This window comes from Eptesicus fuscus, chromosome 1, assembly GCF_027574615.1.
Source record: "Eptesicus fuscus isolate TK198812 chromosome 1, DD_ASM_mEF_20220401, whole genome shotgun sequence".
NCBI classification, from domain to species: Eukaryota; Metazoa; Chordata; class Mammalia; order Chiroptera; family Vespertilionidae; genus Eptesicus; species Eptesicus fuscus.
In genome coordinates, this window is record NC_072473.1 from 129,483,189 (window position 1) to 129,501,173 (window position 17,985).

General features: G+C 47.5%; 1 protein-coding gene across 1 annotated transcript in view; it reads right to left on the reverse strand.

Annotated features, from left to right (window-relative positions):
- Positions 1–17,985, reverse strand: part of CCNB3 (cyclin B3) — a 71,196-nt gene that overhangs the window by 35,575 nt on the left and 17,636 nt on the right. The window contains exon 3 of the mRNA XM_054720024.1: positions 88–215. Within this exon, the coding sequence (XP_054575999.1) occupies positions 88–215 (128 nt within the window). The remainder of the gene's footprint in view (positions 1–87; positions 216–17,985) is intronic.

Sequence of the window (17,985 nt, forward strand, 5' to 3'; positions counted from 1 at the left end):
TTTTCAATGTGGAAAAAAAGGAAGTCAAAAGGATGTTACACACTGTCCTTTACCATCTAAAACAATGCCATCTGTGTCACCTCTTACTTTTTATTTATCTCATTGTTTTTGGCCAACTCCAGAGCAGGTATGTTCCTGTTTATCTTCTTGGAAATGTCTTTAACAACCTCCTTATTGGCTTCCTTCTTGGGTTGGTCAGATGAACTCTGAGAAGCCTACAAAAAATAGGGGAGAGAAGGCAGCAAAGAAATTGAGAAAACAATAAATTACCCAACAGGTGGCTCTTCTAGGAAAGTCCTGATCCACATCCCCAACCTAGACACTTTGGTTGAGTGTTCCAGGAATAATCAAAATATCTCACAACCAGGATAGTACTGGTGTGGACTAATCACAGGGAAAGCTAGCAGAACAGTATAACTGGTAATTATTAGCTAAATAGCATCCCTAAATCAAGCATGTCAAACTCAAGGTCAGCAGGGCACATGCCTCATTTATTTAAATTATTCTAAGAAATAGACAAAACTGGTTTGGCTCAGTGGATAGAGCATCGGCCTGCAGACTCAAGGGTCCCAGGTTCGATTCCGGTCAAGGGCATGTACCTTGGTTGCGGGCACATCCCCAGTAGGGGGTGTGCAAGAGGCAACTGATCGATGTTTATCTCTCATCGATGTTTCTAACTCTCTATCCCTCTCTCTTCCTCTCTGTAAAAAATCAATAAATATAATAATAAATAAATAAATAAATAAATAAATAAATAAATAAATGATTCGAAGAAATATAGTAAGTAGTTCTTATCTCCATGTTAGGCATACCGGTTGGCAAATTCTCCAAAAGATGTTTTGCTAATATCACATTCCACTTTCACCCCAGAAGATGTTCAGAGGCGGGGGTGGGGGGGAGGCAATATAACTGGCTTTGCTGCCTGGGTATACTAAGGTAAACTAGGTTTTCAGGGTCAAGCTCTAACACAACACTACTTGTGATACATTTATTCCACTTCATTGAAGGGATATTTAATCCACCCCATACTCTAATCATGACTAATTGTATTAAACAGTAGGAGAGATCCTGGATCTACGAATAATGTCAGTAAAATTAAATTAATAAGTTATACCTTTAAAATGAAATAAATTTAACCTATGATATTACAAATAAATACCATAACCGTACTAAAGAAAAAAGAAAATATAAGAAACAATTAGCTTAAGTAAACACATTATTAGACTATACAGTATACCCTCAATATATACACCGTCAATCAGGGTAGATTTGTGGAGTGTCAGGGAATATTGCCAATAAATATGGACCTCTTTTTAGTAGGTTTATTTATTATGATGGTATAGATACAGTAATTCTGAAACTCTTTTAGAAATATTACAGAATTGAGTAAATGTGTTGATGTTCTTGGGAACCAGGATTCTTATTGTAGAATAAGAAACATAAAAGCATGGATCAGAAAATAAAAGAAGGAATCCTGTTTATTGGAATGAGGACTGTGTGAACTCATGATTTTTAAATATGGGTATCTATATATACATCTGAACATCTATAATAATAAAAGGGTAATATGCTAATTAGACTGGATGTCTTTCTGGATGACCTTTCAGACAAAGCTGCGGCAGCAGAGGCCAAGGCAGAGGCGCCTACCACAGTAGGTGGGGCCAAGGCACCTGCTGCCACAGGGGGGGCCATGCCCCTTGCACGAATTTCATGCATCGGGCCTCTAGTATAGAATATGTGTGTATCTGTGTGTATAGATATATGTGTATGTATTTTTATGTACATATATGCATGGATGTGTGTATACATGCAGATATTTCCTAGTTCTGTATATTGAAAAGTCAGAAAAATGAGACATCCCACTAACACACCTAGCACTGAGATCTTGATCTCTGGTACCATTCCAGAGCTGAGATAAAATAGGTACAAGATGAATCTGGAACATCCTGTTATGCTGGAAAGAAACTGCTAAAGAGTTTGCAGGAAAAAAGATGGCGACTAGCAGGAAGGTAGGGAGGGAGAGTGTGTGATCGAGTGAAGGAGTGACAGAGATGTGTGTGGACACGTGTGGGTGTGTGTGTGAGTGAAATAGGGACACTTAGACCCTGCAGTTCTTCCAGGGGGCTTCCAATCCGAGCAGTCTTAGACAACAAAACCCCGCAGCCACTGCAAACACTCTGGGGAGGACACCAGCGGCACAGAGACCATGCCATCTTGAAGAACAGAACTGCTTGAGACTAGAATCCTAGCCTTGCCACCACCCAGTCTGGTCTCGGAAGCAAACCAGGACACTACAGCCACTCTGATAGAAGACCTGCCACCCCAGCTGCAGACACATGGACCCTGGGACCTTCACTTCCAAAAGTGCGCCACTGAAAGCAGTAAGTACAACCTCCCCCTCCCAAGCACCGGAACTCAGGATTCACCACGTTCTGAGCCCCCTAGGTACCTAGGCACTCCACTACCCAGGCAGTGCTTGGGAACCACTAAGAGCCCCCGAGGGTGTGATTCTGCACAGACAAGTGTGCGGGGCCCTGCAGTACAAATTCTGAACTGATTCTTGCAAAATAACTGCCCACGGACACCCCGGCTGTGCAACTTCAGTGCCAGGGCCCCTCAGAGTGCGTCAGAGCTCTGCACAGGCAAACGCACCACCAGTTCACGCACACACTTCCAGAGCCAGCAAATTCATGGCCACAGACAAGGGAAGGCACCCTGCACCAATATATCTACAGGGTCCTCTGGGGAGCTGCTTGGAGCCCCTGCTGGGTGTGATTCTGTACAGGCAAGGACACGCTGCCCCACAGCAGAAACTCTGAACTCCTTTCTCCTGAATAACTTCCCACATTCACCCTAGCTGCTCAACCTCAGTGCAAGGACCCCTCAGAGCACATCAGAGCTCTGAGCTGGCAAACACACCTCTACAGACGCGCATTTCCAATAGGCAGGCACCCTGAGCCCATCTACACACAGGGCGCTAGTGGGAGCCACTGTGAGCTCCCCCAACAGACGGTTCCTGGGTGCCATTGTGAGTCCCCACTGGACACACGTGATTTCAACTAAGGGTGCAAGACAGCAAAAACTGGAACACTCTCCTCCATAGCTGCTGACTTCTAGACACCACAGTTGTGCCTCTCAAGCTTGCAGGCCTACATCAAGAGAACCCAAATAGCTCAAGTAGGGAGCTACACTAGATTACCAAGCCCAGGAGAACTGAGAGATTACACCAGTAGCACCATCCCCAAAAAAACCTGGGTAGCAAAGCAAGCGGATCTACAACTAAAACATTACAGGAAAACATGGGAAGACAAAAAAGCAATCCCCGAAGGAAAGAAAAAGAGGAATCTCTAGAAAGGGAGTTAAATGAATCCTAAGTTAGCAGCTTATCAGAGATAGAATTCAGAGTAATGGTTATAAGAATGTTTAAACGGCTGGAGGACAAATGCACACAACTCAGTGAGACCTATAAGGAGCTGAATGAGAATGTCACCAACATGAAAAAAAACCAAGAGGAGATGAAGAATGACATAGCTGCAATAAAAAAAAAAAAACACAATGGAAGGCTTAAAAACTAGACTAGAAGAGGCTGAGGACTGCATAAACGAAGTAGAAGACAAGATAGAAAAAAACACACAAACACAGCAGCAACTGGAAAGAAGACTTAAAAAGCAAGAGGAGAGCCTAAGGGAGCTTTGGGACAACACAAAATGAAATAACATTCGCTTAATAGGTATACCAGAAGGAGAGGAAGAGAAGCAAGGAATAGAAAACCTGTTTAAAGAAATAATGACAGAAAACTTCCCTGATATTGGCAAGAAAAAAACTATCCAAGTCCAAGAAGTACACAGAGTCCCAAACAAGTTGAACCCCAAAAGACCAACACCAAGACACATCATAATTAAATTGACGAACACCAACAACAAAGCAAGAATCTTAAAGGCTGCCAGAGAGAAACAGAAAGTTACCTACAAGGGATCTCCTATTAGAATATCAACTGATTTCTCAACAGAAACACACCAGGCCAGAAGGGAATGGAATGAAATATACAAAGTGATGCAAAGCGAGGGTCTGAATCCAAGAATACTATACCCAGCAAGGCTATCATTCAAAATTGAAGGTGGAATCAGGAGCTTCACAGACAAAAAAAAGGGCTAAAAGAGTTTATCACTACCAAGCCAGCAATGCAAGAAATGCTAAAGGGACTGTTGTAAAAAGAAGAAAAAGAAAGGCAAGAAGAAACACAAACACTAAGGAAAAATATGACAACAAACAGATACTTATCAATAATAACAGTAAACGTAAATGGATTAAATGCACCAATCAAAAGACATAGGGCAGCTGAATGGATAAGAAAACATGACCCATATATTTGCAGTCTACAAGAGACCCACCTCAGAGCAAAGGATTCCCACAGACTGAGAGTGAAGGGATGGAAAAATATTTTTCAGGCAAATGGAAATGAGAAAAAAGCTGGGGTTGCGATACTTATTGCTGATAAAATAGACCTCAAAGTAAAGACCATAATAAGAGATAAGAAAGGCCACAACACAATACTAAAGGGAGCAATTCAACAAGAAGATATAACTCTGGTAAACATATATGCACCCAATGCAGGAGCACCCAAATACATAAAAAATCTCCTGGAAGATATAAAGGGAGAGATCGACAACAATACAGTCATAGTAGGGGACTTTAATACACCACTGACATCACTGGATAAATCCTCTAGACAAAAAATCAGCAAAGAAACAGAAATTCTAAATGATACAATATATCAGTTGGACCTAATTGACATCTTCAGAGCATTTCACCCCAAAGCCATGGAATATACATTCTTCTCAAGTGCACATGGGACATTTTCAAAAATAGACCACATATAGGGTCACAAGCAAAGTCTTCTCAAATTCAAAAAGAATGAAATCATATCAAGCATTTTTTCAGACCACAATGGCATAATATTAGAAATACTGGGTCCGGGTGAGGCCGTGTGCCCCTGGATCCAGGAAAGGCTGGGTCCCGGGTCCGGGTGAGGCCGTGCACCCCTGGATCCGGGTGAGGCCACGTGACCAGGGGTCTGGGAGAGGTCATGCGCCCCTGGGTCCGGGTGAGGCCACGTGCCCCTGGGTCTAGGTGAAGCTAGATCCCGGGTTCGGGTGAGGCCGTGTGCCCCTGGATCTGGGTGAGGCTGGGTCCCGGGCCCGGGTGAGGCCATGTGCCCCTGGGTCTGGGTGAGGCCACATGCCCCTGGGTCCGGGTGAGGCCGTGTGCCCCTGGATCCGGGTGAGGCCACACGCCCCTGGGTCTGGGTGAGGCCATGTGTCCCTGGATCTGGGTGAGGCTGGGTCCCGGGTCCGGGTGAGGCCACGTGCCCCTGGGTCCGGGTGAGGCCATGTGTCCCTGGATCCGGGTGAGGCCTCGTGCACCTAGGACTGGCTGAGGCCATGCGCCCCCAGGTCCAGGTGAGGCCATGTGTCCCTGGATCCAGGTGAGGCTGGGTCCCGGGTCCGGGTGAGGCCTCGCGCACCTAGGTCCGGGTGAGGCCACGTGCCCCTGGGTCTGGGAGAGGCCACACGCCCCCGGGTCCGGGTGAGGCCATGTGTCCCTGGATCCGGGTGAGGCCACGCGCCCCTGGGTCTGGGAGAGGCCATGCGCCCCTGGGTCCGGGTGAGGCCACGCGCCCCTGGGTCCGGGTGAGGCTGGGTCCCTGGGCCCAGGTGAGGCCACGTGCCCCTGGGTCCGGGTGAGGCCGTGTGCCCCTGGATCCGGGTGAGGCTGGGTCCCGGGCCCGGGCGAGGCTACACGCCCCTGGGTCCGGGTGAGGCCACGCGCCCCTGGGTCTGGGTGAAGCTGGATCCCGGGTCCGGGTGAGGCCGTGTGCCCCTGGATCCGGGTGAGGCTGGGTCCCGGGCACGGGTGAGGCCATGTGCCCCTGGATCTGGGTGAGGCTGGGTCCCGGGTTCGGGTGAGGCCGCGCGCACCTAGGTCCAGGTGAGGCCACGTGCCCCTGGGTCTGGGAGAGGCCACGCACCCCTGGGTCCGGGGGAGGCCACGCACCCCTGGGTCCGGGTGAAGCTGGATCCCGGGTCTGTGTGAGGCCGTGTGCCCCTGGATCCGGGTGAGGCTGGGCCCCGGGCCCGGGTGACGCCACGTGCCCCTGGGTGCGGTTGAGGCCGTGTGCCCCTGGATCCGGGTGAGGCCACACGCCCCTGGGTCCGGGTGAGGCCACACACCTCTGGGTCCAGGTGAAGCCGGATCCCGGGTCCGGGTGAGGCCACGCGCACCTAGGTCCGGGTGAGGCCACGCGCCCCTGGGTCTGGGAGAGGCCATGTGCCCCTGGGTCCGAGTGAGGCCTTGCGCCCCTGGGTACGGGTGAAGCCAGATCCTGGGTCCGGGTGAGGCCGTGTGCCCCTGGATCCGGGTGAGGCTGGGTCCCGGGCCCGGGGGAGGCCACGCGCCCCCTGGGTCTGGGTGAGGCCACGTGCCCCTGAGTCTGGGTGAGGCCGTGCCCCTGGGTCCGGCCGAGACCAAACCAGAGGGAGTCGGACCTCCGTTACCACCATTTGTTCACCATCCAGAGCTGAGGGGTCAGTGCTGACATGTACACATAAGGAACTGGTGACATTGAAATTGGGTCTCGAAAGAACTGTTGGTCCAGAAAGAAACTCACTACAGACTGATTCATTTGCCTGTCAGCATAACTATTATTGCTCATCTCACATTCAGTTCTTATAAGTATATCTCTAGTGACACATGATCTCGCTCATCTAGGGGAAATGATGAACAACATAGACTGATGAACAAGTACAGAACCAGAAACAAGGAGGCATCGATCGGACTATCAGGCCTCAGAGGGAGGATAGGGAAGGGTGGGGGGAGGGGGAGAGATCAACCAAAAGACTTGTGTGCATGCATATGAGCCTATCCAATGGTTAAGTTCAACAGGGGGTTGGGGCATCTGTGGGGAGGGGTGTGGGATAGGAATGGGGGGATGAGGACAAATATGTGACACCTTAATCAATAAAGAAATTAAAAAAAGAAATTTAAACAAAAACTAAACAGTACACAGATGAAAAAAAAAGAGAAATAAACTACAATAAAAACATTCCAAAAAACCAAAACACTTGGAGGCTGAATAGCATGCTACTAAACAATGACTGGGTTATCAATGAGATCAAAGAAGAAATTAAAAACATCCTGGAGACTAATGACAATAATAACACAACATTGCAAATCCTATGGGACACAATGAAAGCAGTCCTGAGAGGGAAGTTTATAGCTCTACAGGCCTACCTCAAAAAAACAAGAAAAAATGTTAATAAATCATCTAACTCAACAACTCAAAGAATTAGAAAGGGAGCAACAAGAAAAGCCCACGGTGAGCAGAAGAAAGGAAATAATAAAGATCAGAGCAGAAATTAATGACATAGAGACCAAAAAAAACAACAACAATACAAAAGATCAACAAAACCAAGAGCTGGTTCTTTGAAAGGATAAACAAGATTGATGAACCTCTAGCCAGGCTCACCAAGAAGCAAAGAGAGAGGACCCAAATAAACAAAATCAGAAATGAAAGAGATGAAATAACAACAGACCCCACTGAAATACAAAAGATCGTTAAAAAATACTATGAACAACACTATTCCAAAAAACTAGATAACCTGGAGGAAATGGACACATTCCTAGAAAAATACAACCTTCCAAAACGTATTCAGGAAGATTCTGAAAATCTCAATAGGCTGATAACTATGGAAGAAACTGAAGCAGTCTTCAAAAAGCTTCCAGCAAACAAAAGCCCAGGGCAAGATGGCTTCACAGAAGAATTTTACAAAACATTCAAGGAAGAACTAAAACCTATCCTCCTCAGACTATTCCAAAAAATTCAAGAGGAAGGAACACTTCCAAGCTCCTTCTATGAAGCCAGCATCACCCTAATACCAAAACCAGAAAAGACAACACAATGAAAGAGAATTACAGGCCAATATCCCTCATGAACATAGATGCCAAAATCCTCAATAAAATTCTAGCAAATCGGATCCAGCAGTACATCAGAAAGATCATACACCATGACCTATTAGGATTTGTCCCAGGGATGCAAGGATGGTACAATATACGTAAATCAATAAACATGATACATCACATAAACAAATTGAGAGATAAAAATCATATAGTCATATCAATTGATGCAAAAAAAAGCATTTGACAAAATCCAACACCCTTTCTTGATAAAAACTCTCAGCAAGGTGGGGATAGAAGGATCATACCTCAACATAATAAAATCCATATATGACAAACCTACAGCAAACATCATACTCAATGGGCAAAAACTAAAACCATTTCCCCTAAGAACAGGAATAAGACAGGGATGCCCACTCTCACCACTCCTGTTCAACATAGTACTGGAAGTACTAGCCATTGCAATCAGACAACAAGAAGAAATAAAAGGCATCCAAATTGGAAAAGAAGAAGTAAAACTGTCCTTATTCCCAGATGACATGATACTATATATAGAAAACCCTAAAGAATCCATCAAAAAATTATTAGACTTAATAAATGAATTTGGCACTGTAGCAGGATACAAAATTAATGCCAAGAAATCTATGGCATTTCTAGACACCAATAGTGAACTTACAGAAATAGAGACAAAAAGAACAATCCCATTTACCATCGCACCAAAAAAAAATTAAGGTACCTAGGAATAAACTTAACTAAGGAGGTGAAAGACCTATATGCGGAAAACTACAGGACATTGAAAAAAGAGATAGAGGAAGACATAAACTGATGGAAGAACATACCATGTTCATGGATTGGTAGAATCAACATAATCAAAATGTCCATACTACCCAAAGCAATCTATAAATTCAATGCACTTCCCATTAAAATACCAATGGCATATTTCACAGACCTAGAACGAACTCTCCAAAAATTCATCTGGAATAAAAAAAGACCCCGAATAGCCGCAGCAATCCTGAGAAAGAACAAAGTAGGTGGGATCTCAATACCAGATTTCAAGCTGTATTACAAAGCCACTGTTCTTAAAACAGCCTGGTACTGGCACAAGAACAGACATATAGATCAATGGAATAGAATAGAGAATCCAGATATCAACCCAAACTAATATGCTCAATTAATATTTGACAAAGAAGGCATGAACATACAATGGAGTCAAGATATTCTCTTCAACAAATGGTTTTGGGAAAATTGGACAGATACGTGCAAAAAAAATGAAACTAGATCACCAACTTTCACCATACACAAAAATAAACTCAAAATGGATACAGGACTTAAACATAAGACGGGAAACCATAAAAATACTAGAGGAATCCGCAGGCAGCAAAATCTCAGACATATGCCAAAATCTTCACCGATACTGCCCCTAGGGCAATGGAAGCTAAAGAGAAAATAAATAAATGGGACTACATCAAAATAAAAAGCTTTTTTACAGCAAAAGAAACTATCAACAAAACAACAAGAAAGCCCACTGCATGGGAGAACATATTTGCCAATGGTATCACTGATAAAGGTTTAATCTCCAACATCTACAGGCAGCTTATACAACTTAATAAAAGGAAGATAAATGATCCAATAAAAACATGGGGAACGGACCTAAATAGAATCTTTTCAAAAGAAAACAGAAGGAAGGCCAAGAGACACATGAAAACATGCTCAAAGTCACTAATTATCGGAGAGATGAAAATCAAAACGACAATGTGATACCATCTCACACCGGCCAGAATGGCTATCATCAACAAATCAACAAACAACAAGTGTTGGCGAGGATGCGGAGAAAAAGGAACACTCATGCCCTGCTGGTGGGAATGTAGACTGGTGCAGGCACTGTGGAGAACAGTATGGAGTTTCCTCAAAAAACTGAAAATGGAACTCCCATTTGACTCAGTAATCCCACTCCTAGGAATATATCCCAAGAAACTGGAAACACCAATAATAAAGGATATATGCACCCCTATGTTCATAGCAGCACAATTTACAATAACAAAGATTTGGAAACAGCCTAGGTGCCAATCAGCAGATGACTGGATCAGAAAACTATGGTGTATCTACACAATGGAATACTATGCTGCCATAAAAAAGAAGGAATTCCTACCATTTGCAGCAACCTGGATGGAATTGGAGAACATCATGCTAAGTGAAATAAGCCAGTCCATGAAAGAAAAATACCACATGATCTCACTCATCTATGGATAATAAAGAAAATTATAAGCTGTTGAACAAAAAGATAGATACAGAGACAGTAAAGCATCAAACAGAATATCAAATTACAGCGGGAAGGTTAAGGAGAGGTGGGGGAGATAAGAGATCAACCGAAGGACTTGTATGCAAGCATATAAGCATAACCAATGGACAAAAAACTCTGGGGGTTGAGGGCATGTATGGGAGTGGGGTGGGGGTGGGGGCAATGGTAAGATATGTACACATATAATACCTTAATAAAAAAAGAGAAAAAAAAGAAATAATGGCAGAAAACTTCCCTAACCTGGTAAAGGAAAAAGCTACACTAGTTCAGGATGCACAGAGAACCCCAAACAAGAAGAATCCAAACAGGCCCACGCCCAGACACATAATAATTAAAATGCCAAAAATTAAAGACAAAGAAGGAATCTTAAATGCAGCAGTAGACAATAAAACTGTTTCCTACAAAGGAGTGCCCATAAGGCTGACACCAGATTTCTCATCTGAAACTCTACAGGTCAGAAGGGCATGGCATGAAGTACTCAAGGTAATGGAAAGCAAGGATCTGAGACCAAGATTATTATATCCAACAAGGCTATCATTCAAAATAGATGGTCAAATAAAGAGCTTCCCAGATTTAAAAAAAAAAAAAAGGCTAAAGGAGTACATCACCACCAAGCCAGCATTGTAAGAAATGCTAAAGGGATTGCTGTAATAAGAAGAAGAAACAGAGAGAGAAACCTAGCCATACAGAATTAAAATGGCAATAAATAAGTACCTATCAATAATAACCCTGCTGAAACTGGTTTGGCTCAGTGGATAGAGCATCGGCCTGCAGACTGGTTGTGGGCACATCCCCAGTAGGGGTTGGGCATGAGGCAGCTGATCGATGTCTCTATCATCGATGTTTCTAAATTTTTATCCCTCTCTCTTCCTCTCTGTAAAAAATCAATAAAATATATTTAAAAATAATAATAATAATAATAACCCTACCCCTGACCAGTTTGGCTCAGTAGATAGAGCATTGGCCTGCGGACTGAATGGTCACAGGTTTGATTCTGGCCAAGGGCATGTACCTTGGTTGCATGCACATCCCCAGTAGGGGGTGGGTAGGAAACAGCTGATCGATGTTTCTCTCTCATTGATGTTTTTCTCTATCCCTTCCTCTCTGTAAAAAAATCAATAAAATATATCTACACTAATGAAAGAGAAACATGCAAATTGACTGTACCTTTGCTATGCCCACCAGCCAATCAGGAGTGATTATGCAAATTAACCCAACAAAGATGGTGGGTTAATTTGCATACGAAGGTGCAGAGCAGCCAGGGGGCGGGGCGGGGCGGGACACTTGCATTGTCGCCATGGCAATGACGCAGGTGTTCTGCACCACCCCAATAGCTCTGGGCCTCTAGGCAGCATGGAAATGCAGAAAGGCGGCTCCGAGCCAGCGTGAAAGCAGTGCTGGCAGCCAGGGGAAGAAAGGCCCATTCTTGCACAAATTGTCATGCATTGGGCCTCTAGTTTAAAAATAACAATCTACACTAATAAAAGAGAAAGATTCAAATTGACCATCACTTCACATCGCCCACCAGCCAATTAGGAGTGAGTATGCAAATTAGCCTGACAAAAATGATGGGTTAATATGCATACGCAGGTGCAGAGCGGCTGGGGGTGGGGCAGCCATTTGCACGTGCACCAGCATCAAGCAGCCTGGGACCCAGGGACGGGCATCCTCGGGACCCAGGTTGCTCTGAGCCTGTAGGCCCATAGGCCTGAGCACCCAGGGTCCCAGAATGACCCCAGGCCACTCTGGGCCTATGCACACAGGTGCCAAGCAGCCGGGGGGAAGGCAGGAACATCCCCAGGACCCAGGCACTCTGAGCCAGCATGTGCACAAGCAGCCAGAGGCAGGGCGGGAACATCCCCCCCCAACACACACACATATATACATACATACTAGTGGCCCAGTGCACAAAATTTGTGCATGGCGGGAGGAGGGGTCCCTCAGCCCAGCCTGCACCTTCTCCAATCTGGGACCCCTTGGGGATGTCTGACTGATGGCCAGTAAGTACAACACAGATGAGTAAGAGCCTATAATCTGATAAATAAAATTATTGGGAGGTACTGTTTTGAGGTATTACTACATATTCCCACACATTCTCCTTTGTTTTCTCTTTTTCCTCTCTCCAAGATAAATAGTTGGTTCTGCCTTTATTGCTAATGGAGAAAGATTCAACAGAACATTCTGGATGGTGGCTACTTGGGTGTAGACATAGGTAAACATTTATTGAGCTGTACAATTGAGATTTCTGTATTTTACCTGGCATTTGGTTCTTGTGTTTGCATAAACATAAGCAGTGGCTTCTAACCCACAGGTTAGAATCATTCAGGGACACTTAAAATTTACTGTTGGCTGGATACTCTCCAAATCAGCAAAATCAGAATCTATGGAAATTGAACAGAATTGGAATACTAATTTCTGAAGGGATAGACTTGTTGTTTGGAATATTTTATACACACACACACACACACACACACACACACACACACACACATCCTCTTCAAGTAATTCCCATGAACAGCTATCATTGAAAATCAACCCCCAAGGGAATTTAGAGTCCTTGTAAAGGGGCAGAAGAATTCAGGCACAATAAATAGACAATTGTGTTGCTAGAAACAGCAGGAAATGTAGGCCTTCCCTCATGCCCTACAGCAGCCTAAAAAGCCTTGTGCTGCCCACCTGGACTCCCCGGGCCCCCAATAGAACGGGACTTTTCCTGCAGGGCCTGGCACTGCCTGTCCCGCCACCCGGGCCCCCTATGGACCTGGACCCCTCATATGGGGCCTGGTGCTGCCCGCCCCGCCTCCCCCGACCCCCGATGGGCCTGGACCCCACGGTTGGGGCCTCAAGCTGCCCGCCCCGCCTCCCCAGGCCCCCTATGAAACAGGACTTTTCGAGCAGGGACTGGCACTGCTCGCCCCACCTCCTCCGACTCCTGATGATACAGGACTTTGCAGGTGGGGACTGGAGCTGCTTGCCCCGCCTCCCCGGGTCTCCGATGAACCTGGACCCTCAGTTGGGGCCTGGTGCTGCCCGACCTGACTCCCCGGGCCCCTGATGAAACAGGACTTTGCAGGGCGGGGACTGGAGCTGCCCACCCCACCTCCCCTGGCTCCCCAATGGACTGGGACCCCACGGTTGGGGCTTGGCGCTGCCCACCCCTACTCCCCAGGCCCCGATGAAACAGGACTTTGCGGGCGGGCCCTGGCACTGCTCACCCCGCCTCCCTGGGCCCCCTTATGGAATGGGAGTTTGTGTGTGGGGCCTGGGGCTTCCCACCCCGCCTCCCCTGACCCCCAATGGACCGGGACCCGCGGTTGGGGCCTTGTGCTGGTTGGGTCCGCGATCGGGGCTTGGGTCAGTGCCTGCCAGCGGCAGAGGCGGGCCCTGACCCACGCCCCGCCTGCCCCGGTCTGTGATCAGGGCTTGGGTCAGTGATCGGGGCTTGGGTCCGCGATCGGGGCTTGGGTCAGTGCCCGCTGGCAGTGGCGGGCCCTGACCCACGCCCGCCTGCCCCGGTCTGCGATCGGGGCTTGGGTCCGCAATTGGGGCTTTGGTCAGCGCCCGCCAGCAGCAGCGGCGGGCCCTGACCCATGCCCCGCATGCCCCGGTCCGCGATCGGGGCTTGGGTCTGCGATCGGGGCTTGGGTCAGCACCCGCCGGCAGTGGTGGGCCCTGACCCACTCCCCGCCTGCCCTGGTCAGCAATCGGGGCTTGAGTCCCAACAGCTGTGACGGGCGCTGCCCCCTCCCCCCGCCATCTTTGCTGGGTTAATTTGCACAGCACCCCTGATTGGCTGTGGGTGTAGCAAAGGTGCAGTCAATTAGCATATTACTCTTTTATTAGGTAGGATATATATATACAATCTCCAACATAGGAGCACCTAAATATATTTTTAAAATATTCCAGAGGACTTTAATGGAGAGATTGACAACAATACAGTCATGGTAGGGGACTTCAATACCCCTCTGACTTCACTGGATAGATCTTCCAGACAAAAACTTAACAAGGAAACAGAGACTATAAAGGACACACTGGATCAGATGGATTTAATTGACATATATAGAACATTTCACCCCAATACAGCAGAATATACATTCTTCTCAAGTGCACTTGGATCATTCACAAAGATAGACTACATGTTAGCACACAAAACAAGTTTCTACAAGTTCAAGAATATTTAAATCATATCAAGCATCTTCTCAGATCACAGTGGAATGAAATTAGAAATCAACTACAGTAAAAACACCCAAAGTCATTCAAACACATGGAGGCTAAATAGTATATTACTAAACAATGAATGGGTTACCAATGAGATCAAGAACAAAATAAAAAAAGTTCATGGAAACAAATTAAAATGAATACACAACAATGCAAAATCTCTGGGACACAGCAAAAGCAGTCCTGAGAAGGAAGTTCATAACACTATATGCATACCTAAAAAAAAAATCAGCAATAAACTATTTAACCCTACAACTTTACAACTTAAAGAACTAGAAAGAGAACAAGAAAAGCCCAGAGTAAGTAGAAGGAAGTAAATAATAAATTAGAGCAGAAATAAAGAACGTAGAGACTAAAAACAATACAAAAAAATGAATGAAAATAAAAACAAGAGCTGGTTCTTGGAAAGGATAAACAAAATTGATGAACCATTAGCCAGACTCATCAAGAAACAAAGAGAGAGGACCCAAATAAAAATTTAAAAACAGAAACAAAAGTGGAGTAACCACTGACACCACAGAAATACAAAGGACTGTAAGAAAATACTATGCACAACTATATGCCAACTGCTGGACAATGTGTATGAAATAGACTACAAAAATATAATCTCACAAAACTGAATCAGGAGGAATCAGAAACCCTGAATAGGCCAATAACAACTGATGAAATAAAAGCAGTAATTAAAAAAAAAACTCCCACCAAACAAAAGCCTAAGTCCAGACAGCTTCACAGGGGAGTTTTACCAAACATTCAAAGACTAACACCTATACTCCTCAAACTATTTCAAAAAATTCCAAGAGGAAAGAACACTTCCAAACTCTTTTTATGAGGCCAGAATTATCCTAATTCCAAAACCAGATAAAGACACTACAAAGAAAGAGAGTTAAAGGCCAATATTCCTGATGAATATAGATGCTAAAATCCTCAACAAAATATTAGCAAATGGCATCCAGCAATGTATTAAAAAGATCATACACCATGATCAAGTGGGATTTATTCCAGGGATGCAAGGCTGGTACAATATTCACAAATCAATAAACATGATACATCACATATACAAACTGAAAGACAAAAATTACATGATCACATCAATAGACACAAAAAAAGCATTTGACATAATCCAAAACCCATTTTTTATAAAAATTCTCAGCAAGGTGGGAATAGAGGGAGCATATCTCAACATGATAAAGGCCATATATGACACACATTCAGCAATATCATACTCAATAGACAAAAAATAAAACCATTTCCCCTAAGAACAGAACAAGTCAGGGATGCCCAGTTTCACCATTCCTGTTCAACATAGTACTGGAAGTTCTATCCATAGTAATCAGACAAGAAAATGAAATAAAAAGCATCCAAATTGGAAAAGACTATCATTATTCACAGACACAAGATATTATACATAGAAAACCCCAAAGACTCCATCAAGAAACTACTAAATAAATGAATTCAGCAATGTAGCAAGATACAAAATTGATACTCAGAAATCTATGGCTTTTTTATACACTAACTAGTGGCCCAGTGCATGAAATTCATGCATGGGGGGCGGGGAAGGAGTGTCTCTCAGGCCAGCCTGCACCCTCTCCAATATGGGACCCCTGTGGGATCGGGCCTAAACCAGCAGTCGCACATCCCTCTCACAATCTGGGACTGCTGGTTCCTAACCGCTCACCTGCCTGCCTGTCTGATTGCCCCTAACCACTCTGCCTGCCGGCCTTCTCACCTCCAACTGCCCCTCCCCCGTCGACCTGATCACCCCAAACTGCCCGCCCCACTGGCCTGCTCACCGCAACGTCCCACCCTGCCAGCCTGCTCACCCCCAACTGCTCCCCTACTGTCCTGCTTGCCCCAAATGCCCCCTGCTGGCCTGATCACCCCCAACTACTCCTCCATGCTGGCCTGCTTGCCCCCAACTGCCCCCATTCCAGCCTGCTCACCCCCAACTGCCCTGCCTTCTAGCCGGATCACGCCCAACTACCCCCATCCTGGCCTGCTCGCCCCCAAATGCCCCCCATGCTGGCCTACTCACCCCAACCGCCCCTCTCCTGACCTGCTCATCACCAACTGTCCCTCCCTGCTGGCCTGCTTGCCCCCAACTGCCCCCCTTCCAGGCTGCTCACCCCCAACTGCCCCCTGCTGGCCTGCTTGTCCCCAACTGTCCCCACTGCTGGCCTGCTCGCCACGAACTGCCCCCTCTGCTGGCCTGCTCACCCCAACTGCCCTCCCTCCTGGCCTGCTCACACCCAACTGCCCCTCCATGCTGGCCTGCTCGCCCCCAACTGCCACCCTTCTGGCCAGATCACACCCAACTGCTCCCTTGCTGGCCTGCTCACCCCCAACTGCCCCACCCTGCTGGCCTGCTCACCCCCAATTGCCCCCCTGCTGGCCGGATCATTCCCAACTGACCACTTCTAAACTGCTTGCCCCCAACTGCCCTCCTGCCAGCCTGCTTGCCCCCATTGCCCTCCCGTGCTGGCCTGCTCGCCCCCAACTGCCCCCCCTGCTGGCCTGCTCACCCCCAACTGCCGCCCCTGCTGGCCTGCTCACCCCCAACTGTCCCCACTGCTGGCCTGCTCGCCACGAACTGCCCCCTCTGCTGGCCTGCTCACCCCAACTGCCCTCCCTCCTGGCCTGCTCACACCCAACTGCCCCTCCATGCTGGCCTGCTTGCCCCCAACTGCCACCCTTCTGGCCAGATCACACCCAACTGCTCCCTTGCTGGCCTGCTCACCCCCAACTGCCCCACCCTGCTGGCCTGCTCACCCCCAATTGCCCCCCTGCTGGCCGGATCATTCCCAACTGACCACTTCTAAACTGCTTGCCCCCAACTGCCCTCCTGCCAGCCTGCTTGCCCCCATTGCCCTCCCATGCTGGCCTGCTCGCCCCCAACTGCCGCCCCTGCTGGCCTGCTCACCCCCAACTGTCCCCACTGCTGGCCTGCTCACCCCCAACTGTCCCCACTGCTGGCCTGCTCGCCACGAACTGCCCCCTCTGCTGGCCTGCTCACCCCAACTGCCCTCCCTCCTGGCCTGCTCACACCGAACTGCCCCTCCATGCTGGCCTGCTTGCCCCCAACTGCCACCTTCTGGCCAGATCACACTCAACTGCTCCCTTGCTGACCTGCTCACCCCCAACTGCCCCACCCTACTGGCCTGCTCATCCCCAATTGCCCCCCTGCTGGCCGGATCATTCCCAACTGACCACTTCTAAACTGCTTGCCCCCAACTGCCCTCCTGCCAGCCTGCTTGCCCCCATTGCCCTCCCCTGCTGGCCTGCTCGCCCCCAACTGCCGCCCCTGCTGGCCTGCTCACCCCCAACTGTCCCCACTGCTGGCCTGCTCGCCACGAACTGCCCCCTCTGCTGGCCTATTCACCCCAACTGCCCTCCCTCCTGGCCTGCTCACACCCAACTGCCCTTCCATGCTGGCCTGCTCGCCCCCAACTGCCACGCTTCCGGCCAGATCACACCCAACTGCTCCCTTGCTGGCCTGCTCACCCCCAACTGCCCCACCC